The sequence below is a fragment of the Oncorhynchus clarkii genome, chromosome 17 (assembly GCF_045791955.1).
Source record: "Oncorhynchus clarkii lewisi isolate Uvic-CL-2024 chromosome 17, UVic_Ocla_1.0, whole genome shotgun sequence".
NCBI classification, from domain to species: Eukaryota; Metazoa; Chordata; class Actinopteri; order Salmoniformes; family Salmonidae; genus Oncorhynchus; species Oncorhynchus clarkii.
The window spans coordinates 47,640,535-47,666,133 of NC_092163.1; the positions used below are offsets into that span (position 1 = coordinate 47,640,535).

The 25,599-nt window shown below is 43.5% G+C and overlaps 1 protein-coding gene across 1 annotated transcript; it reads left to right on the top strand.

Moving 5' to 3' along the window:
• On the top strand, nt 1–24,984 carry LOC139371000 (transmembrane protein 198-like). The gene is made up of 5 exons (XM_071110959.1): nt 1–575; nt 20,116–20,374; nt 21,887–22,462; nt 22,723–22,871; nt 23,439–24,984. The coding sequence occupies exons 2-5, from the start codon at nt 20,233–20,235 to the stop codon at nt 23,586–23,588; spliced, it is 1,017 nt and encodes a 338-aa protein (XP_070967060.1). The 5' UTR covers nt 1–575; nt 20,116–20,232; the 3' UTR covers nt 23,589–24,984.
• The last annotated feature ends 615 nt before the right edge of the window (nt 24,985–25,599 follow it).

The following is a 25,599-nucleotide window of genomic DNA, read 5'->3' on the forward strand; positions in this document are numbered from 1 at the left end:
GTCTGTTGGCGTTGGCTATGATGTCAAGCGTTTTCAGCTGTTGGCTGGACGTTGGAGGGGAGAGAGAGACTCTCGTGGAGAAAAATACTATTTTAAAATAAAGTAGTTTAGAGCTCTAGAGAACTAGACCCCCTTGGGTATCGATATACAGTCCACGTCAGAGAGAGGGAAAGAGGAGGTGTGTAAAGGGAGAGACATTTGGCTCGCTGTAGCCAACTTTTTACAGACGTGACTAGCTCGCCAACTGACAAACCGCCTGTTAATACAATGCCATGGGATTATGAATAAACATGATCAACCAAGAGCTCAAGTTCACGCAAACTCATCCGTTGAGAGTGTAGATAACGCCCGACCGATTTAATTTTGGACACCTTTCTTGAAGAAGACGAGAACGTGGCTGATTCCTTTTGAATAGCCGACTTTTGTTGTAAAAACAGTGAAGGACTTTTTTTTGTGCTCACTGTATGTGCATAGGAACCTGTTTTTCCACCGCTGCTTCGATGTTCTGTTGTTTTCCGTTGTGTTCATGCCTGACAATTCTCACGGAAACAGACCCACATAGCCGCTCGCAGTAGGTAAGTGTTATTTTGTACAGCATAAATTAATTATTGTAAATTACAGCCCATTATCCTTCCACCGCAGACAATACAATGTATCAACTTTAGGCTCCTTCAAACAGCAGGAGGAAGGCCAATGTAACTGAATTCTACTGTGAAATGTAACAGTGTAGTTCCTGTAGAAGAGCTTCTTCTGTTATATTGTATATTTTCCCTGCTGTTTGAAGAAGTCTGCTGTGAGATGCTCATAAACTTGTTTTAGTGACTGTACACCCTTCTTAACATGATTTTAATAATTCATTCCATAGAGTAAGTATAGGCTAAACTTGCATTTTTGTTTTATTCATTCAGTAATTTATCATATTATTTTGATGTCACTCTCCAGTAAATTAATGTCTGGGCTCTGTCTGAAGATAATTTCAGTAGAACCTATTGGGCTATCAGACAAGATAACAATGTAAACAACTTGGGCAGTTAGCCTTTGTATGGAGAAAAGCCTGAAATTGATTGCTTGTTATCTTAACAACTGTTATCATGATCAGATGCGCATTCCTGATCTTATTGACCTGATAAGCATTGTTATGTATTTTCTCCTTGTTAGCTACACCTTGCTTTTTTTTGGGGGGGGGGGGGTCCCTCCGTGGCAGAGGAGTCACACAGCGTCTCTAGCTACACCCCCCTCAATGCTCTCTCCCACATCCCCCAGCCATCTACAAAAAAAATCCAGTCGACTAGCTCGGGCCAGATGGCTTTGCCTCAACCACTCTGGGAAAATGCAGAGATGGGGCCCTTCCCAGCTCCGGAGAGAGAGAGGCAGATCAAAGAGAGGAGGAAAGAGCAAATGTTGGGGTGTGTTACTTCACTCCTAGTCCTTGAAGGCCTGTAGTGTACTGTGGATGAGCTGTTTTTCCACTCTTACCTTTTAATTAGCGCTGAAGCACTCATCATCACTCTCTGGGTCCCCCAACCAGCAGCCTTGGGCTTGACCTCAGGAGGGGCCCGTCTCAGCCTCAGCCACCAGGGATGTCCTAATTCTGTCTGGCTAGAAACTACTTTAATTTCCTGATTGTCTACTTTCACTCACCACCACTGATTTGAGAGTACATAGGTGAGATGTATAGTGACTGGAAATCCATCCATGGTTTTCTCCAATAGCCATTTTCACACTGGCATTTTTATCCCAGGGTATTTCCAGGGCGAACAGGTTGACAATATTTTCAACCTGCAAGGTGTCAGCCCTGCTTTAGGACCAGGGTTGTAACAGGGTCAGAATGGAAAGGAGAGGTAAGAGGAGAGACACACTTGTCTGGCCTTATTGTAGCCCTGACTCTGAAGGCTAGGTTATTCATAATAGTCATTGGTCAGTCAGGCCTTATTGTGGAAACTCTTCTACTGGTGGTGTCCAAGTGAAGTAAAAAAAGTCCTTTACTCTACTGTCCACTCCACATCCCCATAATAGACCATCAGCTGTGGTAGCAAAGGTCAACCCTGCCGAGGCTCGTTTGTTCCGGCCAACAACATGTACCGTCAGAGAGTTGAAAGGTCTCAACGTTAGCTTAGCGTCTCTTCATCTGTAGGAGGATTGAGGGGGGCGGGGAGAGGTCGTGTTTAAATAAGACTGCTAGGGAAAGTGGTATACCATCAGTGAGGGGGATGGAGAGTGCAGCATCCGAGGCATGCTCCCTGTTGATCTGTAATGCAGTTGGCCCTCTCTTTTTCTCCCCAATTTCGTGGTATCCAATTGTTTTTAGCTACTATCTTGTCTCATCGCTACAACTCCCGTACAGGCTAGGGAGAGACGAAGGTTGAAAGTCATGCGTCCTCCGATACACAACCCAACCAAGCCGCACTGCTTCTTAACACAGCGCGCATCCAACCCGGAAGCCAGCCGCACCAATGTGTCAGAGGAAACACCGTGCACCTGGCAACCTTGGTTAACGCGCACTAACCCGGACGACGCTAGGCCAATTGTGCGTTGCCCCACGGACTTTCCGGTCGCGACAGAGCCTGGGCGCGAACCCAGGGTCTCTGATGGCACAGCTTGCGCTGCAGTAGAGCGCCCTTAACCACCCGGGAGGCTATCCTGGCCCTTTTTGCATGGTTGGCAGTTTTTATATTGTACTTTTACCCCTTTTTTGCCGCAATATCCAATTGGTAGTTAGTCTTGTCTTATCACTGCAACTCCCCTACGGACTCGGGAGAGGCGAAGGTCGAGAGCCATGCGTCCTCAGAAACACAACCCAACCAAGCCGCACTGCTTGCTTAACCCGGAAGCCAGCCACACCGATGTGTCGGAGGAAACACCGTCCACCCCTCCACTAATCTGGACAACGCTGGACCAATTGTGCGCCGGCTCATGGGTCTCCTGGTCATGGCCGGCTGTGACACAGCCTGGGATCGAACCCGGGTCTGTAGGGACGCCACTGCGATGCAGTGCCTTAGACCACTGCTCCACTCAGGAGGACTTGCTGAGTTGGCAGTTTTGAGATAATGTAGAACTGAAAGTTTGTTGAAGTTGAACTTTCCATGGTCTGACAAGCCTGCTTGGTGTTCTCAGCATCAGGCTATTTCAGGCCTGTGATTGATAGATCCTCTACATTTTTTGTTTCTTATCATGTACAGGGACCTCTCTTCATAGACGTGTTCTGGGTCTGGATATCCCAGTGTTTTGTCCCCTGTAATGTTATTGCCATATCTATATCCGCATTGTAAAATTGGTTAAGGTAAAACTGGAAGTAATGACTGCACAGAGCAGACATCCTTGAATATGCAGACAAGGGCAGTCTCTCACATGATAATGTTTATCACCAGATGCATTTAATTGATTATAATGCCAAGTAACATTCTAAACTGTGTCTCAAGAATCCCAACACTCTCTTCTCCCTGGGGCGGCAGGGTAGCCTAGTGGTTAGCCGAAAGGTTGCAAGTTCAAATCCCCAAGCTGACAAGGTACAACGTCTGTTGTTCTGCCCCTGAACAGGCAGTTAACCCACTCTTCCTAGGCCTTCATTGAAAATAAGAATTTGTTCTTAACTGATTTGCCTAGTTAAATAAAGGTAAAAAAATAAATCAGTCTCACTGTCTAGTTTCTTTGTGTCACAGACCTTCAAGTAGTTAGGTTACTGGACAAGAGCTCAGAAAAACAAGGCTAGCTCTGTTTAAAAGTGCAGGCCTTCATAGTACAGTAATATCCTGTCACTGTGCAATGACTTGATCCATGTCTCCATCCTCTGAACCCTTAACTAAAACCCAGATTAGCATTCCTACTCTGGCTGGCCACACGTCTCTGTCTCCTGCTGTTCTACCTCAGTACATCAGAAGTGTCTGGGATTACCCCTAATTCCTTTCACTTTAACCCCTTGCAATTCAGAGAGGGGACACAGTAGTACTGTAATGTGGATTTCAGCTACTTTATCGGCTTGGGTTCTGATAGAGAAAAGCCTCAGTGATACAGTATTCTTGTATTTTATCACACTGTATATGAAGTGTTGACTCCCAGTCACAGTAGGGGAGAGTGGGGTTTTTTAAGCAATTTTTACATTCAGCATAAATGGAAATATATAGTAATCAATGGAAATATAGTGTTCTGGTCACACTTTTTGGAGAGTCCGGATTGTCTATCTGTAGATGGTCATTCTATCAACAAACTCTCTGTTGATAAGAAACTGCTTGCTAAGGATATGGTTAGGGTTAGGTTTAGAATAAGGGTTAAGTTTAGGGTCAGGTTAGGGCTAGGTTTAGGCTTAGTAGATAGTCTGTAGAGTATCTACAGATGAACTATCCAAATTAAGTGTTACCAGTATTCTTTCTAACAACGATATCTACATATATTACAGGATGTTGTGTATCCCTGGAAATAATCACAATTCATGTAAACGTAACTGTTTTGAAAACAGCTTGTCTCTTGGCACAACTCACTCCGGGAACGGGGTAAGTTAAGCCACCTACACATTTCTTTACCGAATGAAATATTACCGCTACCTTTTTTGAAACCATGTCTATCTTTATTTCTCAAACACAATTCAACAAAATCACAATTGCTTTTTTATCTTTGAATAATTTTAAGCATATTTTAATACAGGCTTAACACTTAACAAACACTTAGTACTTTTTAAAACACTTTTAACGTAGGCCCAGGCCCTGTTGTTACATCATACCATACTTGCCTTATGCCTGGGAAGAAAACACTTCAGTTTGCTCAACTTGCCATTAGCTCAACCATTGGCTCAACTTACCCCAAGGCAACCATTTTGACTATATTAGCCCACACAGCTACAAGGATGCCTTTTCTTGCTAGGTTAAGGACCTCATATTGAAGCTTATCGAGACCCCAACAGATGTATAGAACAATCTTTAAATGATTTACTTTGGGTTAGATACAAGCATCATGAAACCTCTATAAATTCATTTGAGTTGGGGAAAATGTTTTTTTGGACCTAACTTGCTCCACTTTTTTCATGTTTTTTTCCCCCTTCAAAGACTCCACGAAATGATGACCTCTTCCTAAAAATTTTAGCAGCAGCATAATCATCTAATACAACATAGTCATCAAATAGTGAATGAGTTACAGTCCTGATTTTCATCATATCCCATGGTTGTGAAGCATTGCTCTACAAGCCAAGGCAGTTAATTTTTATTTGACCTTTATTTAACTAGGAAAGTCAGTTAAGAACAAATTCTTATTTTCAATGATGGCCTAGAAACAGTGGGTTAACTGCCTTGTTCAGGGGCAGAACGACAGATTTTTACCTTGTCAGCTCGTTGATTTGATCTTGCAACTTTCCGGTTACTAGTCCAACGCTATAACCACTTGGCTACCTGCCTCCCCAGCCAAGGCAAGCCAAATCCTGGTTTAGGCAATATACTGCCCTGGACAGTAGCCTATACTCTACTGTACTGGACTGTGTTGGTCCTGCACTGGCAGAGTGTATTTATACACTGACCACACTAGGATCTCCCACAAATGAGCCTCTACAGTTAAGAAAGCCTGGAAATAGAGTCTATGTTGAACCTTGTTGGCAGGAGGAGATGCTTGTTGTGGGTTAGGCCGGGAGATGGACAGAGTCTTGTCCTGTAGCGTTAGCCTAGGAGGGGGGCGGTGGGGAAGTATTTGGGTTTGGAAGAGACCTGTTGTCTCATTAACCGAGCCGAGTACCTAAAAGAGGGGTAGCGCTGGTTTTTGGGGTCTTGGAGTTCCACTCACACCCATTCATAGACTCAAAGTATTGGGTGATGTTGTTTTCTTTTGGCTAAGAGGATGCCAGAGAACCTTTGTAGTGTACACAAAGGAGGGGTTATGGGAGATATTTTAGGACGGGAGAGACCATAAGGAGGTACAATTATACCCTGGCACCAGACAAACAGACGTTGGGTGGAATAGAAGAGCAGTTCTGCGCTGCTGTAAATGACAGAGCTGACCTGGAAGTGGCAGAGACCAGAGCTAGAGAGACGCTGTGTGGGATAGTGAACACTTCAAGCCCCATCACTCCCCCCCACTCCACGCTACAGTAGATAGAGTCTAGCTGTTACCGCAAGTAATATGTACACTGAGTGTACAAAACATAAGGAACACCTCCTCTTTTCATGAGATAGACTGTCCAGGTGAATCAAGGGGAAAGCTATGATCCTTATTGATGTTGCCTGTCAAATCCACTTCAATCAGTGTAAATGAAGGGGAGGAAACAGGTTAAAGAAGGATTTTTAAGCCTTGAGACAATTGAGATATGGATTGTGTATGTGTGCCATTCAGAGGGTGAATGGGCAAGACAAAATATTTAAGTGCCTTTGAGCGGGGTATGGTAGTGGGTGCCAGGCACACTGGTTTGAGTGTGTCAAGAACTGCAACGCTGCTGTTTTTTTCATGCTCAACAGTTTCCCATGTGAATCAAGAATGGTCCACCACCCAATAGACATCCAGCCAATTTGACACAACTGTGGGAGGTATTGGAGTCAACACTTTCAACACCTTGTAGAGTCCATGCCCCAACAAATTGAGGCTGTTCTGAGAGCAAAAGGAGTTGCAACTCAGTATCATTTTGATTAAACTCTCAACTCAGATACATTTATACAAGGACCATTCAACTGTTACTTACAGATAGTAGCTTATCTTAGCAGGCTAACATTTACAGTGCCATTAGATTTGAATATTACCTCAGAAGAATGTTGTGGACTTGTCCAGACCCTTGACAGCTAAAGAGATGAGTTCCACGAATATATGCAATATTTGAGATAAACTATTACAGTTTAACATTCAAACCTGGGTATCCCGAGCAGTACACGGCCGCCAGGTGCACGTGTTTCCTCCGACGCATTGGTACGGCTGGCTTCCGGGTTAAGTGGGCATGGTGTCAAGAAGCAGTGCGACTTGGTTGGGTTGTGTTTTGGAGGACGAACGGCTCTCGACCTTCGCCTCTCCCAAGTCCGTACGGGAGTTGCAGCGATGAGACAAGTCTGTAACTACCAATTGGATACCATGAAAAAGGGGTAAAAAAATGTTTTTGTAAAAACATTCAAACCTGACTGTGTTCATAGTGACTCTCTCGTACTCCGTCTAATCTGGCCTTGTAATGACTCTCTATATCATTATATCTTAAATCCTTTCTAGTCTCGTAACTATAAACTGTGTGACGTGTAGACCTAATTCTTATGTTGGATGTTTGCTCTCACAAAGACCCCACATCACTCTTTCACTTTAATGATAAGTACACTACATTTACTATCCAAATAATCAGATATTGTTATTATAGCCTATTTCTCTTGTAGGCTATTTAACAACTGATTGGAAATATAATGGAGATGGAGGGAATATCTGGCTCTGAACTACATTCATATTGCCAGTCTGTAGAAACAGGCTTCCCAGTTTGTATAAACATGGAATTCTTGATGCGCATGGGTGGGGATAATTAGAATGTGTGGATTGGAGCTTGTATATTTGCGTGAGTGTGTGGGTGCGTGACGTGTGGGTCTGTTGATGCATATTTTGTGGGTGTATGTGTGTGTGCGTGCGCGTGCCTGTGCCTTGAATCGCCAAGTCTGTCTGGGTGTTAGTGGGAGTTGTGTTGGAACATGCGTGGAAGTAGGGGTGTGTACTTGTGTGTCCTCTTGTGTCATACACACGTGACTCTGCCTCTCGAAAAGGCCTCTTATTGTTTCTCTGTTACTCCACTTACTGTACGCTTTTTCCCTTTTTTATAAGGAGCTCTCTACAATCAGAGTTGAAAGGCCTTCATTGTCTGGGCTTTTCTCAAAGACAAGCTTGGAGTGGAAGGGCTTGATGGAGAATAGGAACTCTCTCTGAGACTGTTAAACTATTTGAATATTTAAAGGGATATACAGTATGTTAGACTGTGTTAGACCATGTGTTAAACAGTGGGTTTCCTGGAAACTCATTCAGACATAATATAAAAGATGTGTACACCATCAGAGACAGTTTTCACAGGTACTGACTTGTCTGGCAAGTGAAGAAATGTATAGGCTACATAGGAGTTGGAAAGTAGATACATATTAATTGATGTAGTTCTGTTCTTGTTTATTCATGTTCTGTATTAGGGCATGTTTTATGTTTTTGTTTGGACCCCAGGAAGAGTAGCTGCTGCTTTCACAACAGCTAATGGGGATCCTAATAAAATACCAAATGGTTTGGAGGGTTGGATAGTGATGTATGATCTTTTATGATGACTTTACAGAGGTTTGTTATTTTGGAACATCTGCACATGTTTGAAAGGTCAGTGTGTATGGTCTTAGAGTGCATGTCAGTGTTAGGCCTAGTTGTAAAACTTACTGCCCCTCAAATCACTTTCTATACATTCTCACTCTGTAATTACTACTTTCTGAAGGGTTTACAGCCTACATTCTCTCGCTCTCTCTTACTCTCGCTCTCGCTCTCTCTCTCTCTCTCACACTCTTTGGAGAGCACTGTAGGGTCCAGAAAACAGTGGGGACATTCATGGGGAGAGCTCTCTGCTCTCGGCCAAGCCTGGCTGAATGAAGGCTGGAGACATGTAGGAAGGGCTGCCACGGTGCCAAAATCACTGCAAGGCCCCCCCCTCTGCCTCATTTACTCTTGAGGAACAAAGTGTTGTTTGAGAGGCACTGGTCAGAGATTTAGGGAGAAGAGCGATAGAGACAGTCTGAGAGAGAGAACGATGGCGAGCTCTGGCTTTAACACCAACTTCAGGAAAAAAAAGTCTGAATGCGAGGATGTGAAAGGAGGTCTTTAGGACTAGTAGGTCATTCATTCCATTCTCGTTTCATGTTCAGATTAATCATTTCCTTCCTTAGTCAGCATGGATGAGTAAAGGTTATCATAGATCTGTGGTTTACCATAGGGGTCAACTCATGATACATTTTTTGGGGAGAAAATTCACTTAACTTGTAACCTTGGTATTTATGTTCCTCCTCAATACAACATAGTATCCATTCTTTGCCTTATAAGAGATAAAAGTGAAGCAGTCTGTGGCTGTCTCTCTGTAGACCACTGTCAAACACTGTTTGATCTCATGTGGAGTGCATCTCATTTTCTTCTTGTTTTGGAGATGGAATGATGAACGAGTTGTCCCTTAATTTCCTGTCAAATGAGCTCCCAAATGGAACAGCCTGATTAAAAAGCGGGATTTTCATTCTCTGCTCAAAACAGCCATTCACTTGTCAGGACTGCTTATAGCATTCCTCAAGAACGACAAGATCAACTTAGCAACGACAAGGTCTATTTTGTGCAGCAATTTGACTTTATAAGAACAAAATGGAAGAGGTCTTGGTGCATTATAGATCAACATGTCTTTCATTACTGGATTTGATTTGATTATAAATAATTAGTGACCAGGTTTCAACATGAAAGTAAAGGTTCAGACAGGTCAGTGATAGAGGTCGACCGATTATGATTTTTCAACGCCGATACTGATACCGATTATTGGGGGACCAAAAAAGCCGATACCGATTAATCGGACGATTTTATTTATTTATTTATTTGTAATAATGACAATTACAACAATACTGAATGAACACTTATTTTAACTTAATATAATACATAAATAAAAATCAATTTAGCCTCAAATAAATAATGAAACATGTTCAATTTGGTTTAAATAATGCAAAAACAAAGTGTTGGAGAAGAAAGTAAAAGTGCAATATGTGCCATGTAAGAAAGCTAACGTTTAAGTTCCTTGCTCAGAACATGAGAACATATGAAAGCTAGTGGTTCCTTTTAACATGAGTCTTCAATATTCCCAGGTAAGAATTTTTAAGGTGTAGTTATTATAGGAATAATAGGACAATTTCTCTATACCATTTGTATTTCATTAACCTTTGGCTATTGGATGTTCTTATAGGCACTTTAGTGTAACAGTATAGCTTCCGTCCCTCTCCTCGCTCCTACCTGGGCTCGAACCAGGAAGACAACGACAACAGCCACCCTCGAAGCAGCGTTACCCATGCAGAGCAAGGGGAACAACCACTCCAAGTCTCAGAGCGAGTGACGTTTGAAACGCTATTAGCGCGCACCCCGCTAACTAGCTAGTCATTTCACATTGGTTACACTAGCCTAATCTCGGGAGTTGATAGGCTTGAAGTCATAAACAGCTGCTGGCAAATGCACGAAAGTACTGTTTGAATGAATGCTTACGAGCCTGCTGGTGTCTACCATCGCTCAGTCAGACTGCTCTATTAAATCATAGACTTAGTTATCATGTTATAACACACAGAAATACGAGCTTTGGGTCATTAAAATGGTCAAATCCGGAAACTATCATCTCGAAAACAAGACGTTTATTCTTTCAGTGAAATACGGAACCGTTCCGTATTTTATCTAACGGGTGGCATCCATAAGTCTAAATATTCCTGTTACATTGCACAACCTTCAATGTTATGTCATAATTATGTAAAGTTCTGGCAAATTAGGCGGCCCAAACTGTTGCATATACACTGACTCTGCGTGCAATGAACGCAAGAGAAGTGACACAATGTCACCTGGTTAATATTGCCTGCTAACCTGGATTTATTTTAGCTAAATATGCAGATTTAAAAATATTTACTTTTGTGTATTGATTTTAAGAAAGGCACCGCATCGATTATATGCAACACAGGACATGCTAGATAAACTAGTAATATCATTAACCATGTGTAGTTAACTTGTGATTATGATTGATTGACTGATTGTTTTTTATAAGATAAGTTTAATGCTAGCTAGCAACTTACCTTGGCTTACTGCATTCGCGTAACAGGCAGACTCCTCGTGGCGTGCAATGAGAGGCAGGTGGTTAGAGCGTTGGACTAGTTAACTGTAAGGTTGCAAGATTGAATCCCCCGAGCTGACAAGGTGAAAATGTGTCGTTCTGCCCCTGAACAAGACAGTTAACCCACCGTTCCTAGGCCGTCATTGAAAATAAGAATGTGTTCTTAACTGACTTGCCTTGTTAAATAAAGATTAAATAAAGTTGTAAAAAAAAACTAATCGGGCAAATCGGCGTCCAAAAATACAGATTTCCGATTGTTATGAAAACTTGAAATCGGCCCTAATTAATCAGCCATTCTGATTAATTGGTCGACCTCTAGTCAGTGAGAGGGGTTATTCAAATTCAGGAGGATTTGTTCATCTACCCAGCGAACCTATTTTACCTATTTGACCACGTAAAAAAAGGGGACTTTGTTTGTGTTCAAGTTGCGAGCCAGAGAGCATTCTCTCATTGTTTCTGCCACTAGGCTGTGAATGTTGATATCAAAGCGTGTCTCAGACATTAGAGCATGAGTGAGTGCATCTGGATCCATGGATGGAAGGCCCATATAAACACAATCATTATTATCAGTTCCGAGATGATTTTGAACATGTGGAGTGTTTTATTTGAATTGTTTAGAGATGATAACCGACAAAAACAAATGCAGCTGAACCCACGGTCAACGTGTTGTAATAGCCAAGGCATTCAAAACACTATCACAGAACTACTATATGAGTCTGTTATGTTGTGATCCTATTGGAGCTATACCCTATAACCTATTGGATCCACGTTTCTAAACAGCTTCTATCCCCTGGCCGTGGCTAACAACTACTGCTCTCCCTCTCCCACAGACTATCCACACTTGACTTCATGTCCATCCACAGGTCTTTACCCACTCAGACACAACCTACGTTGCTGCTAAAGTGATTATTGATTACATTTATTTCTCCATTACGCTGCTGCCCATTGATTATTGATTGCCAATAACATTATTTATCCTGCTACTGGTCACAGCTACTCTTGTTTACATGTATATACAGTATTACCATTAGTATATTATAGAGGGAAAAAGGTGCTATCTAGAACCTAAAAGGGTTCTTCGGCTGTCCCTGTATTAGAACCCTTTGAAGAACCCGTTCCACAGAGAGTTATAAGTCAAACCCAAAAGACTTATCTCTTTTGCCTTGGAACCCTTTTTTCTTAGTGTATCATAAGTTTTTATATATTCCTGCTACTAGTCACTTTTCAGCCCTGTTTACATGTATATCCTACTACCAGTTAGGGCTGGGCGATTTAATGAATTAATTAATATTTTAGAGGAGTATTCCAAATGCCTTTATGGTAAGAATTTAGTATGTGGGCCTCCCGGGTGGTGCAGTGGTTAAGGGCGCTGTACTGCAGCGCCAGCTGTGCCATCAGAGACTCTGGGTTCGTGCCCAGGCTGTGTCGTAACTGGCCGTGACCGGGAGGTCCGTGGGGCGACGCACAATTGGCCTGGCGTCGTCCGGGTTAGGAAGGGCTTGGCCGGTAGGGATGTCCTTGTCTCATTGCGCACCAGTGACTCCTGTGGCAGGCCGGGCGCAGTGTGCGCTAACCAAGGTTGCCAGGTGCATGGTGTTTCCTCCGACACATTGGTGCAGCTGGCTTCCGGGTTGGATGCGCGCTGTGTTGGTTGGGTTGTGTATCGGAGGACACATGACTTTCAATCTTCGTCTCTCCCAAGCCTGTACAGGAGTTGTAGCGATGAGACAAGATAGTAGAATTGGATACCACGAAATTGGGAGGAAAAGTTTTTATTTTTTATTTTTACAAAATGTATAAAATACTTTAGTATGATTTTAGTATATATATACACAGTGGGGAAAACAAGTATTTGATACACTGCCTATTTTGAAGGTTTTCCTACTTACAAAGCACGTAGAGGTCTGTCATTTTTATCATAGGTGTTCAACTGTGAGAGACGGAATCTAAAACAAAAATCCAGAAAATTACATTGTATGATTTTTAAGTAATTCATTTGCATTTGAAGTGTACCTATGATAAAAAATTACAGACTTCTACATGCTTTGTAAGTAGGAAAACCTGCAAAATCGGCAGTGTATCAAATACTTGTTCTCCCCACTCTATATATATATATACATTTTAGCCAAAGACTGCTATTCTAGCTTTCTAGTCTGTGTTTTATACATGTGCAATAAGCATAAAACACAATTATCTAAGTAATTGTCAACTCGTTCTCCTTCTGAGAATTAAGGTAGGCCACTTGATTTCAGCATCTGAAAAAGGACAGGCATGCTGTTCAAACAGATGGAGACACACAGAAAGGTGAAATATAAAGATTGTAATATAAAGATTAGCTGGCTACTCACTAGCAGGGGGCTTGTGTTTGAGGGATTGTTTATGAGACCTGTGTTATTTTTCTATAGTGTCTGCTACCAGAAGTTAGTCATTATTAGTGGATGTGCATTGTGCGTGGGTCTGGTTACATTTGTAATTTAAAGGACATTTTCATAGACGGACTTGAAAGCCAGATCAGGGATTATTGGTTGTGGCCTATGTATAATTTCACAAACCCTGAATTCATGAGATTATTGCTGACTGTTTGAAATACAGTGAATTTGACCTTTAATTGTACAACAAAATGTATTTATAGAAAAAATGATCAAAAATCTAGATACTGTATACATCGGTAATCACCCATAAATTAGAAAAAAATTGAGGTAAGACTAAAATAAGTGCACTTCAGTCAAAACATTGTACATTTAAAAGTCTTGACACTGGATGTCTTTGGCCCTACTATCAGTCACTTTTTATGTATAAACCCACCTCAACCACTCCAGTAACCCTGCACATTGAATAAGGTACTGGCACTGACCTGTATATACTTGCATTCTCGTGTTTCTTTAACTCACATTGTAGTTCTTGTGTGGTTTTTATTTTAATTGTAATGTTTTATTCTATTTTCTATTGTTATCTATATTATCATTTTTATTATCACTGCATTGTTGGGAAAGAGCTCTCAAGGTAATTATTTCACTGTACTGTTTTACGGCGAATAAACTTTGAAACTTGAAACTAGATTTAACTAGTCAGATAATCAGTGTTGGTGTTGACACTCCAGCCTCCAAATCCAACTCTGCTCTTCCTGCTCTGCTTCCTGCCCTCAGGGAAGGGTCACCTCCAAAACAGCCTTGCCACTGATCTCCACTTCCTCTTCTGGGCCACAGCTTCCTGCCAATGAGAGAGCAGAGGGGGGAGTGGGGTTAGGGGTCAGAGGTTTGAGGTTAAAGTTTCCGGCCTTGTGGATGGAGGGTCAGGAAACCCAATAATCTAGTGTGGAAAACATATGCATGTATCTATGTTATTTGTTCTTATGGATCGCTTTAGGAGGCAGCCATGGTCAGGACAATATTCCAACCATGTCAACAAGTATGCATGAATCCACGCATGTTTCTCTAAGGCAACCACAGTTGGTACAAGATGGACGCCATGAAGTGTGTTGCTCCCATCACGTCCAGACTGTTCTCCAGTCTCCACTGCCAGTCTTTGGGCAGGACACGGTGGGTACGGTTTTTGGCATTAGTGGTCATGGAGGATTACGTTTATAGCTGCAGCTGTAAAGGGGGGTAGCTGTAGACCCACGGGCATCATGCCCAGTCAGGGGGAGACCATGGCACAGTCACACATACCCCCCTGTGCCAACCTGTGCCTCCAAACAGCTGGGCTCTAACGTTGAATTCTCAGCTGCCACCTGCCTTAAAGCCAGAGCACCTTGGAATCCCTGACCTTTCTCACACCCCAGCAACCCCCTCAGTGGTTAATTAAACACACCCAATTAGCTATGTGGGGAACCCAGGCATGTTCTTGTCTGTTTCTCAGCTGTTGTGGCTTGAGCTAACCCCGTCCCACCCTCTGTCCCTCCCTGGTGTTTGTCAGACAACATTCTAAAGTATTTCATACCAACATGCTCAGTCATCTAAGTGTGACTGTGAGGCTTACCACTAAAACATTTGCTTTTTGTTTATCTCTGTATACTTTTTTAAAAACTAGGCAAGTCAGTTAAGAACAAATTCTTATTTACAATGACGGCCTACCCCGGCCCACCCCTAACGACGATGGGCCAATTGTGCACCGCCCTATGGGACTCCAAATCACAGTGGTTCCTTTTAACATGAGTCTTCAATATTCCCAGGTAAGAAGTTTTAGGTTGTAGTTATTATAGGAATTATAGGACTATTTCCCTCTATACCATTTGTATTTCATTAACCTTTGACTATTGGATGTTCTTATAGGCACTTTAGTATTGCCAGTGTAACAGTATAGCTTCTGTCCCTCTCCTCGCTCCTCCCTGGGCTCGAACCAGCAACACAACGACAACAGCCACCCTCGAAGCAGCGTTACCCATGCAGAGCAAGGGGAACAACTACTAGAAGGCTCAGAGCGAGTGACGTTTGAAACGCTATTAGCGCGCGCTAACTAGCTAGCCATTTCACTTCGGTTACACCAGCCTCATCTCGGGAGTTGATAGGCTTGAAGTCATAAACAGCGCAATGCTTGACGCACAACGAAGAGCTGCTGGCAAAACGCATGAAAGTGCTGTTTGAATGAATGTTTACGGGCCTGCTTCTGCCTACCACCGCTCAGTCAGATACTTAGATACTTGTATGCTTGTATGCTCAGTAAGATTATATGCAACGCAGGACACGCTAGATAATATCTAGTAATATCATCAACCATGTGTTGATTAGTGATTATGATTGATTGTTTTAATAAGATAAGTTTAATGCTAGCTAGCAACTTACCTTGGCTTACTGCATTCGCGTAACAGGCAGTCTCCTTGTGGAGTGCAACGAGAGAGAGGCAGGTCGTTATTGCGTTGGACTAGTTAACTGTAAGGTTGCAAGATTGGATCCCCCCGTTCTGCCCCTGAACAAGGCAGTTAACCCACCGTTCCTAGGCCGTCATTGAAAATAAGAATGTGTTCTTAACTGACTTGCCTAGTTAAATAAATGTATATATTCAGTGCCTTGCGAAAGTATTCGGCCCCCTTGAACTTTGCGACCTTTTGCCACATTTCAGGCTTCAAACATAAAGATATAAAACTGTATTTTTTTGTGAAGAATCAACAACAAGTGGGACACAATCATGAAGTGGAACGACATTTATTGGATATTTCAAACTTTTTTAACAAATCAAAAACTGAAAAATTGGGCGTGCAAAATTATTACGAATACTTTCGCAAGGCACTGTATATATATATATTTTTAAATCGGTGTCCAAAAATACAGATTTCCGATTGTTATGAAAACTTGAAATGTATCATCAAAATGTATCAAAGAGAGTATTTCTCAACTTCTACTTCTACGCCTTGGCCTCCAAGAGCTCCAAGACTAGACATGGAGCCACGTCACTTATCCTTATTTTGTGAGAATGGGTGATAATATCAGCCTTCCGGACAGTTACCAGCTAGACCCCATCTACTCCCTTCAACCACCCACATGCTCAATGGCAAACACACACACACACACACACACACACCAACTCCTTTCCCTTGGTTGCCTCCATCTCTATGTTGTATGCCCCTCTCTCCCAGCATGCTTTGCTGTGTGTGCCAGTAGAGGTCACGGAGCCTTTGTGCCGCCCCATAATGGCTCCATTATCCCTGAGAGGCATGGACTCCAGGCCTCTCCAGGCCTCTCACACTGACCACCATTGTGACTCACACAGGGACAATTTGGGGACAGAGACACACGGACGTGGGAAAGAGTTGGTGTGTGTGTGATTACAAACGTGTGAGGGAATTTGTGTGTGTGAGTGTGTGTATGGTCGGATGCACAAGTCGTTTGTCTTGATGGATTACCCACAACAATCACTTTTTGTGACCAGTTATCTCAGTCTCCCCTTGCGTTTAGAACTGTCTCCTACTGTAGTCCTTGTTTTGATCTAGCTGAGAACAGCTTTCCAAATGTTTGATTTGAGTTGAGTGGAGTCTAGTGGTTAGAGCGTTGGGCCGGTAACCAAAAGGTTGCTAGTTTGAGTCCACGACCTTGACTAGGTGAAACATCTGTCAATCTGCCCTTGAGCAAGGCACTTAACCCTAATTGCTCCAGGGTCGCAGTCAATAATGGCTGGTCCCTTGCCGTGACCCCACTCTCTGAGGGTGTTTTGACCATTTTGGACTATAATCAGATATGGAGATGAAAATCTTTCATAGTTTGCAAAAGTTCTATCTTTTGACTTGTGCACAATCAGTGGCTGTTTGTTTTGGCTTTATATTTGACATTGTAATAGTACCATTTCATGGTATAGCATTTAAACTAGGGCAGGTGTAAGGTAATGCCACGAAATCTATACGTATCGCCATAACTGAACATGATGAAAGAGAAGTCCATAATAACCTCAAGGTGAAATGCCCTCATGCTTCACAATATGGGCGATACTGCACAGCACATTATTTGCTGAACATATTCTCTGTATCATATTTCTGTCTCACTCTAAAGCGTTCATAATACTGTCCACACCCTCTCAGGAGTGCCACAGACACAGCAGACCAGTAGGACTGTGGAACTCTCAGCTGGCCAGATCATTTGTCTTTCCTTTTCCTCTGGCCTTTAGAAAACAAGTGAGACAGAACAGATAGGACTATCTGGCAGAGACCGAGAAGCAGACACGTGAATGCAGCAAGAACTCTCCCTCCAGCTCTGGAAAAAGAGAAGGGACAAGAGAGCTGGGACCTCATTCTTTCCATGTCAAGTCATGGCCAGGTCATAATGTATAGCCATGTGTCTCGGAGACAGAGGGAGAAGGAAGGAGGAGTTTAAAAGTAGAAGGAACATTTGGGAGAATGGAGGGAGGAAGATAGTGACACAGAAGACAGATGAGGGGGGAGACTGAGAAGAGAGAGAGCAGATGAGGAGAGCAGGCAGCCAGCTGCGTGACTGTTTTTTGCTCTGAGCCTGAGAACGTGAGTTTGCTGTAATCGGATCGGAACTGGGGTGAGATCATAAAGAAGGCCAGGCAACAGCCCCAGAGAGAGCGGCCCACCCTGAGCCATGAGACCCTACACCTCCTCCCCAATCCCCTGCAACAGGCAGACTGAGAGGGGGGTTGGGGCTGCCTGATTAACCCCTCACTAGCACCACTCGTTGTCCGTAGCCCCACTTTTAATTAAGTCATTTACTTTCACCCAGACATTTTTACTACATAGCCTAGTTTAAATGTATGACTCTGACACCTCAAGCCCAATTTAGGAGAGTTGTAGATAAACAATGAAAACAACGTCTACCCCATTAAACTTGAGTGGGTATTTGGTGCTGATATGATATCAGTGCTGAATATGCTCACAGAAAATGGGTCAAGTGTATGTTAAATTGGATGGTGTTAAATAGATGCCAAACTTGAGTGGACACTGGACATCTGCTGCTATGTAGATTAGAATTGTCATAATTACATGCAGTAGATCAGACAAACACGCAGCAATGCCGGTACTCTGCAAAAAGCTATTCTATAAGATGTGCCGATAGTCAGTACTGATGTATTTATTTTGGTAGTTTTGGTTAAAAAAAATTCAGCAAGGTACTACAGAAAGTCCCTGGAGTATTTGGCTGTTCATGTTTATGTGATTCAACCAGACTGTAGTCGTGGCAACAGGGTGTATGTGTGGTGGTATACAGTACTGTGTGTTATCATGGGAGGCTAGCAGAGTGTCTGGCAGGCCCCAAATGCATAGTCACCAGGGAGAAGTCACAGTTGGCCGGCAGATTTCACACTTCTCCTGAATCTTCGAAGAACAGCGGTCTGAAGCAGGGGTGGTGGGGGTGAGGAGGAGGGGGGTTCTGGAGTGCTCCACGTTGAGTCATTCAGCATGAATGGAGTCCCGCTGCAACTAACCACTATATAATCTCTGTTTTGTGGGTAAGGTCATCTAAGGCACTGTTTGTAGGTTTACAAAGTTTTTTTTATATTTTTGTATTTATCCGTTATTTTACCAGGTAAGTTGACTGAGAACACGTTCTCATTTGCAGCAACGACCTGGGGAATAGTTACAGGGGAGAGGAGGGGGATGAATGAGCCAATTGTAAACTGAAGTTACATTGAGAGGTTTGCTCTGTTTTCTTTGCCGGTTCTCTTTCTCTAGTTCTAACAGAGAGTCCTAACAAAAAAGTAACGGTCACTTTAACGCATTGTGATGCTCTGTGATGATCTACACTACATGACCAAAAGTATGTGGACACCTGCTTGTCAAACATCTCATTCCAAAATCATGGACATTGATATGGAGTTGGTCCCCCCTTTGCTGCTATAACAGCCTCCACTCTTCTGGGAAGGATTTCCACTAGATGTTGGAACATTGCTGCGGGGACTTTCTTCCATTCAGCCACAAGAGCATTAGTGAGGTTGGGCACTGATGTTGGACGATTAGGCCTGGCTCACACCCGGCATTCCAATTCATCCCGAAGGTGTTCTTCCGCACTGACAAACCAAATCTGTGTGGACATCACCTTGTGATGCATTGTCATTCTGAAACAGGAAAGGGCCTTCCCCAAACTGTTGCCACAAATTTGGAAGCACGGAATCATCTTGAATATCCTTGTATGCTGTAGCTTTAAGATTTCCCTTCACTGGAACTAAGGGTCCTAGCCCGAACCATGAAAAACAATCCCAGACCATTATTCATCCACCAAACTTTACATTTGGCATTATGCATTGGGACAGGTAGCGTTCTCCTGGCATCCATCAAACCCGTCGGATTGCAAGATGGTGAAGCGTGATTCATCACTCCAGAGAACACGTTTCTATGCTCCAGAGTCCAATGGCGGCAAGCTTTACACCACTCCAGCCGACGCATGGTAATCTTAGGCTTGTGTGTAGCTGCTTGGCCATGGAAACCCATTTCATGAAGCTCCCAACAAACAGTTATTGTGCTGACATTGCTTCCAGGAGCAGTTTGGAACGCAGTAGTGAGAGTTGCAACCGAGGACAGAAGATTTTTATGCGCTACGTTCTTCAGCACTAGGCGGTCATTTCTGTAAGCGTGTGTGGCCTACCACTTCACAGCTGAGCTGTTGTTGCTCCTAGATGTTTCCACTTCACAATAACATATAATATGACGGTGCCACTTCACAATAACATCCTATGACGGTGCCATGTTGAAAGTCACTGAGCTCTTTAGTAAGGACATTCTACTGCCAATGTTTGTCTATGGAGATTGTGTGGCTGTGTGCTTGATTTTATACACCTGTCAGCAACGGGTGTGGCTGAAATAGCTGAATCCAATAATTTGAAGGGGTGCCCACATACTTTTGTATATATAGTGTATGATTTAATCCAAATTTTCTTTCATTTTACAGGCACACAAGCTGTTCTGATGGACTCCAGATAACAACACCACTCCTCATCCTCCAGTCCCAACCTTTAACCCCCACCTCCTCCTCCTCCTTGTCTGGTTGGTCTATTGGAGCCCCAGGATGACAGACCCTAATGGGTCTGTGGGAGAGGGCTTGGCCGAGGTGGATGCCTGCAGCCTGGAGATCGAGAGGCAGTATGAGGTCATCCCTGCCGTCATCTGCTCCATGTGCTGCCTGTTCGGCATCATCTACTGCTTCTTCGGTAAGGTCACCACGGGGTCAAGGCATATCTCAATAACATCATGTCAACGAGTACACTTAAACTTCAATAACACGGACTGCATCCCACATGGCACACTATTCCCTATATATTGCACAACTTTTGACAAAGGACTCTGATCGAAAGTAGTGCACTATGTAGGGAATAGGGTGCCATATGGGACAGAACCAAAATGACAGAGCATGGGAATGTGTATTCAGACGTATCATATGTCTGTTAATGTGTTATATAGAAAATGTACAACCAGGTTACCTTATACTAATGTTCCCCAAGGTACACTAGAAAATGACATGATGCGGGCTACCTGATACAGGGAACATGTACTTTCTATCCAGACATACTGTGTCATGTGTATATTGTTCTGTATGATTCGGTAAAGTATTTAATACAGTCCCGCACTGACATGTCATCATTCCTCAAGGCAAAACCTCCCATTTTGTCTTTCAAATTGTTACGTAACTGATTAGAGAGAAATGAAAGACATCTGGCCATTTGGTACCTAATGACAGCATTTCCCAGACTAATGTGATGGTGTAGTGTGTGTTAATCACACTGAGCAATCCCTCACACCCAGATGAGAACCATTACCCAGAGAGAGAGGGCTCCACCCTCAGCCAAGCAGCCGCCACAATCTATGGGTGGGCGTCATTTTTCTCACCAAATCCCCCATCATCACCCCAATTAGCCTCAACACCACCACCTCTCTTATTAGTTTTAATTGTAGGGTCATTTATACGGAATTACATTGCTTACAGTTGATATTCTGTCATTTATACAGTTGGATAGTAGTTGCTGTGTCCTAGCCTCAGCAATTTAACTTGAACTTAATACCCTAATTTATCACCTGCATATTTCCTTACCGTTAGTTATATTCCTCAAGCTGTTTAATCTTCCCCATTGAAGTGAATTAAAACCTTTAACTGCAGTGGGCTAATTCTTGGTCACACAGAGTGTTTCTTGGTAGTCTTAAACAAATCTACTTTGAAACAAAAGTATGCACCTCACACACATGGTTATGGGGTGGCAGGTAGCCTAGTGATTAGAGCGGTGAGCCAGTAACCGAAAGGTTGCTGGCTCGAATCCTCGAGCTGATAAGGTAAACATCTGTCGTTCTGCCCCTGAACAAGGCAGTTAACCTACTGTTCCCCGGTAGGCCGTCATTGTAAATAAGAATTTGTTCTTAACTGACATGCCTAGTTAAAAAAATGGGCTTAAAAAAATAAGAAACCTGTACCATGTCAGATATAGAGCTGAAGTGTATTCAATTTTAAGTTTACATCCCAATATTACACTTTATATACATCACAGAAGACTGAAATATAAAGAAAACTGTTTGACATAGAAACACTGGTTTTTCAGTGTTTTTATTTACATAATGTTTATTAATTATGAAATGGCTACATAGATTCTACATTCTTCCCCCTCTATTCACCTCTCTACCCTTCTCCTCTCTCCCTCACCATCCTCTCTCCACTCTCTCCTTTCCTCTCACAGGCTACCGCTGCTTCAAAGCTGTCATGTTCCTGTCGGGCCTGATGTTTGGCTCGGTCATCATCTTTCTGCTGTGCCACAAGGAGCGGGTGCTGGACACCCAGCTGAGCGTGGAGGCCTCGGCAGGTATTGGCCTGGGCATCGGCCTGCTGTGTGGCCTGGTCACCATGCTGGTGCGCTCAGTGGGCCTCTTCATGACAGGCCTCCTGCTGGGCCTGCTGCTTGCCCTCGCCGCCCTTCTGGTCACCCACCAGTTCTACACCCCCACCACCGTCTGGGTGCCCCTGGGGGCACTGCTGGGCACAGGCATGCTGTTCGCCGTGCTCACCCTGCAGTGGCAGAAGCTCTTCACCGTATTGTCTACGTCCGTGTTCGGGGCAGCCATCATGACGGTGTGCGCTGACTACTTTGTGGAGATGCTGGCGCTTGCCAGCCACGTGTACGAGTGCCTGAGACTTTCGCCGCCGCCGCCGCTCTGCTGGTACAGCTGGGTGATCCTGGGTATCTGGCCGACACTCAGCTTTATGGGGGTGCTGGTGCAGTGGAAGCTGACGGCTGAAGGCTTCTCACACACTGAGGGTAAGCATCATATAATTCCATATAGAAGCTGATTTATAGAATCTCTGTGGAAAGAATGAGAGGTAGAGGACACCTTTTGTAGAGTATGATGCATCTGTATATCTCATATTAGATTTTGGGTGATTAAGAATTTCTCGTGTGCTCTGCCGAATTACTAAGAAATTAATCAGTGAGTTAACATGTCCCTCTCTTTCTCCCTCTCTACCTCTCTCTCCTATCTCTCTCTACCTCTCCCTTTCCCTCTCTCTTTCTCCTCTCAGTCATCATCAGCAGGAGGCAGAAGCGGGTCCAGTTGATGCGGATCAGGCAGAAAGATGCCAAAAAGCGGCAGCAGAGCGGTGGACAAGAGGGCACTTACCGTCGCAAGCCTACCCCCGTCAAACGCTACGCAGGAGACCTGCTGGCACCGGTCAGTCACACACACACACACACACACACACACACACACACATACACACATAGGAACACACAGCATATGTTTTACTATCCTTGTGGGGACCTAAAATGTATTTCCATTCAAAATCCTATTTTTGCCTAACCCTAACCTTAATTAACCCTAACCTTAACCCCTAACCTTAACCCCTCACCCTTACTCTAACCCTAATTCTAGCCCTAACTCCTAAGCCTAAAATAGCCTTTGTCTTTGTGGGGACCTGGGAAATGTCCCCACGAGGGAGAATGTTCCTTGATTTACTATGCTTGTGGGATAGTAAAACACACACACACACCACCTCCTTTCCCTTGGTTGCCTCCATCTCTATGTTGTATGCCCCTCTCTCCCAGCATGCTTTGCTGTGTGTGCCAGTAGAGGTCACGGCTGGGGTCTCAGAGCCTTTGTGCCGCCCCATAATGACACACACACACACACACTCTATTGTATTTTAATTCCAATGTGTAGAATCTATTTCTAGGTTGATTCTGATCATGTTCCCTCTCTCCTCTCTTCTCCCCCTCTCTCCTGTATTCCTTCTCTCAGAGTTACCTGCAGAGTCTGAGGGACAGACAGATGGGCACAGGCAACTCCCTCAGCAGCCTGGGCACTGCCAACCACACCATGATTGACTTTGACTACGAGACTGGCTCCACCGTGCCCCTCACCGCCACTACACCAGTCATCAGGGTCTGACGCACCGAGGGACAAGCAGGAGAACAACCACTTGTTTCTTGTCCCTCCTCCACAGTCCTCCTCCCCTACAGACTGTTATTTTAGGGCCTCAGCTCTTATTTAGGCAATGTTCGAGTCTATTGAATAGTGAATCTACCTTCCATTGAGCTGGAATAGGGCCTTGAATGCTGTCCAAGTGAAGATCATTACACCAATAGTTCCTAGCACAACTCCAGTGTAACTCTCAGCCTATCATTGTTGGACGTTTGGAATGGCCGACTTGAGAGTGATGGAATGGTTCCTCTGTCTGTGAGCTGTTCCCTAAGAGTTGTTGGGAGGGACGTTTGGCCTCTTGTTTGATGTGTGCTGTAACCACTCTGTGTCAATAGACTGTGCCTGTGTGGCCTCTCCCTGTGTTGTCTGCTCTGAGCGTGGGAGGTCCATGTGAAAAGTCGGAAGGCCACTGAAGAGGGAAGGAGAGAGGGAGGGAGAGAGGGAGAAAGAGCAGAAATAATCTCATCTGACTTCTTATGTCATATGCTTTTTTTGGTGCCGTTATGATTGATTGATTATATATGGGAAAAATCACTTGACTGATGAAAACAGACTATTTTTGCTGTTCGGGAACCAATAATGGGGATGGAAATGGCTATGAATAGCACGAGAGCTACCTCCTCGAGTAATATCAACTTTTACAATTGGAGTTATCTGTGCTTTAATGACTTGAAATTAACCAGTGGCATGTAACTTCTGGTCACCTGACTTCCTCAAAGAATAGGAGAGCAGCTGTTGTTGAGGATGCACTGTGACTGGACAAAGACGAGGACAAGTCAAGACACATTTCTCTGATCTGTGTTTGTTGTCTGTGCGAGTGTGTGTGCGTTTGTAATGTTATGGTGTGTGTTGATGTTTACTTGTCCCTTTTTGTAGGTAAATGCCTGTATAGATGGGTGTAGAAGATTCAGGTCCAGAGAGATACACGGCAGCCATTTTGTGCCTCAATACATTGAAGATTATTACATGGGCAACTGTTACAAGTGAAATGTTTTTACAGTGCCTTTTTTAGAGGTAGCAATACTGCAATACTATATATATGATGTTTCAAACCACACTCATTATGTCATTTATTTTGGAGCAGTAGCTTGTTTCATGACAACTTATGGGCAGTTTTACCTGTGCAGTACCTGTATTCAGTAATTTATATGATTAATAACGTTGAAGGACTATGCTATGGTAAAATTAGAGTACACATTTGCCAAATTCTAGGTTACTAAAGAATTATCTGTGTTTTTTGAAAATGGTAATTTACTGTTGTTTTAGAATTTTAGAGGGATAGTACTCTGACTATTCTGAATCTGTACAGAATTGTCAATAGGAAATGTAAAAGATAAACCATTAAATTAGTTTAAAAACAAAAGCTGTTTGAGTGATTTCTCTGAGGATAATAAATGGCTCTGTATATTTTCTTCATGGTCACCTAGCAACATCCGCTGCCAAATTCACCCTTAGAATCAGAAACACAGAGGGTCTCAAAGGCAACAACAGTGGTGCTCCCTGGTGGTTTAAGCAGTGGTGTTGCTGTGGCAGCTCCAAAACTTTATCAACCCTCAAGTATCATGCATGAAAGCTGCCCCCCCCCCCCCCCCCCCTTCTTTGCCCTCAGAACAGCCTCAATTCGTCAGGGCATGGACTCAACAAGGTGTCAAGAAATCGTTCCACAGGGATGCTGGCCCATGTTGATTCCCACAGTTGTGTCAAGTTGGCTGGATGTCCTTTGGGTGGTGGACCATTCTTGATTCACACGGGAAATCCAGAAGCGTTGCAGTTCTTGACACAAACCAGTGTGCCTGGCACCTACTACCGTACCCCTTCTAAAGGTACTTTAATCATTTGTCTTGCCCATTCACCCTTTGAATGGCACACATACACAATCCATGTCTCATTTGTCTCAAGGCGTAAAAATCCTTCTTTTAGCTGTCTGGCATTTAACAAGTGACATCAAGGGATCATAGCTTTCACCTGGTAAGTCTAT

Excerpts from the sequence above, each read along its gene's own strand:
- LOC139371000 (XM_071110959.1), top strand. The coding sequence starts at position 20,233 with ATGACAGACCCTAATGGGTCTGTGGGAGAGGGCTTGGCCGAGGTGGAT. Across the intron at positions 20,375-21,886 it reads CATCATCTACTGCTTCTTCG|GCTACCGCTGCTTCAAAGCT; the intron begins GTAAGGTCACCA and ends TTCCTCTCACAG. Across the intron at positions 22,463-22,722 it reads AGGCTTCTCACACACTGAGG|TCATCATCAGCAGGAGGCAG; the intron begins GTAAGCATCATA and ends TTCTCCTCTCAG.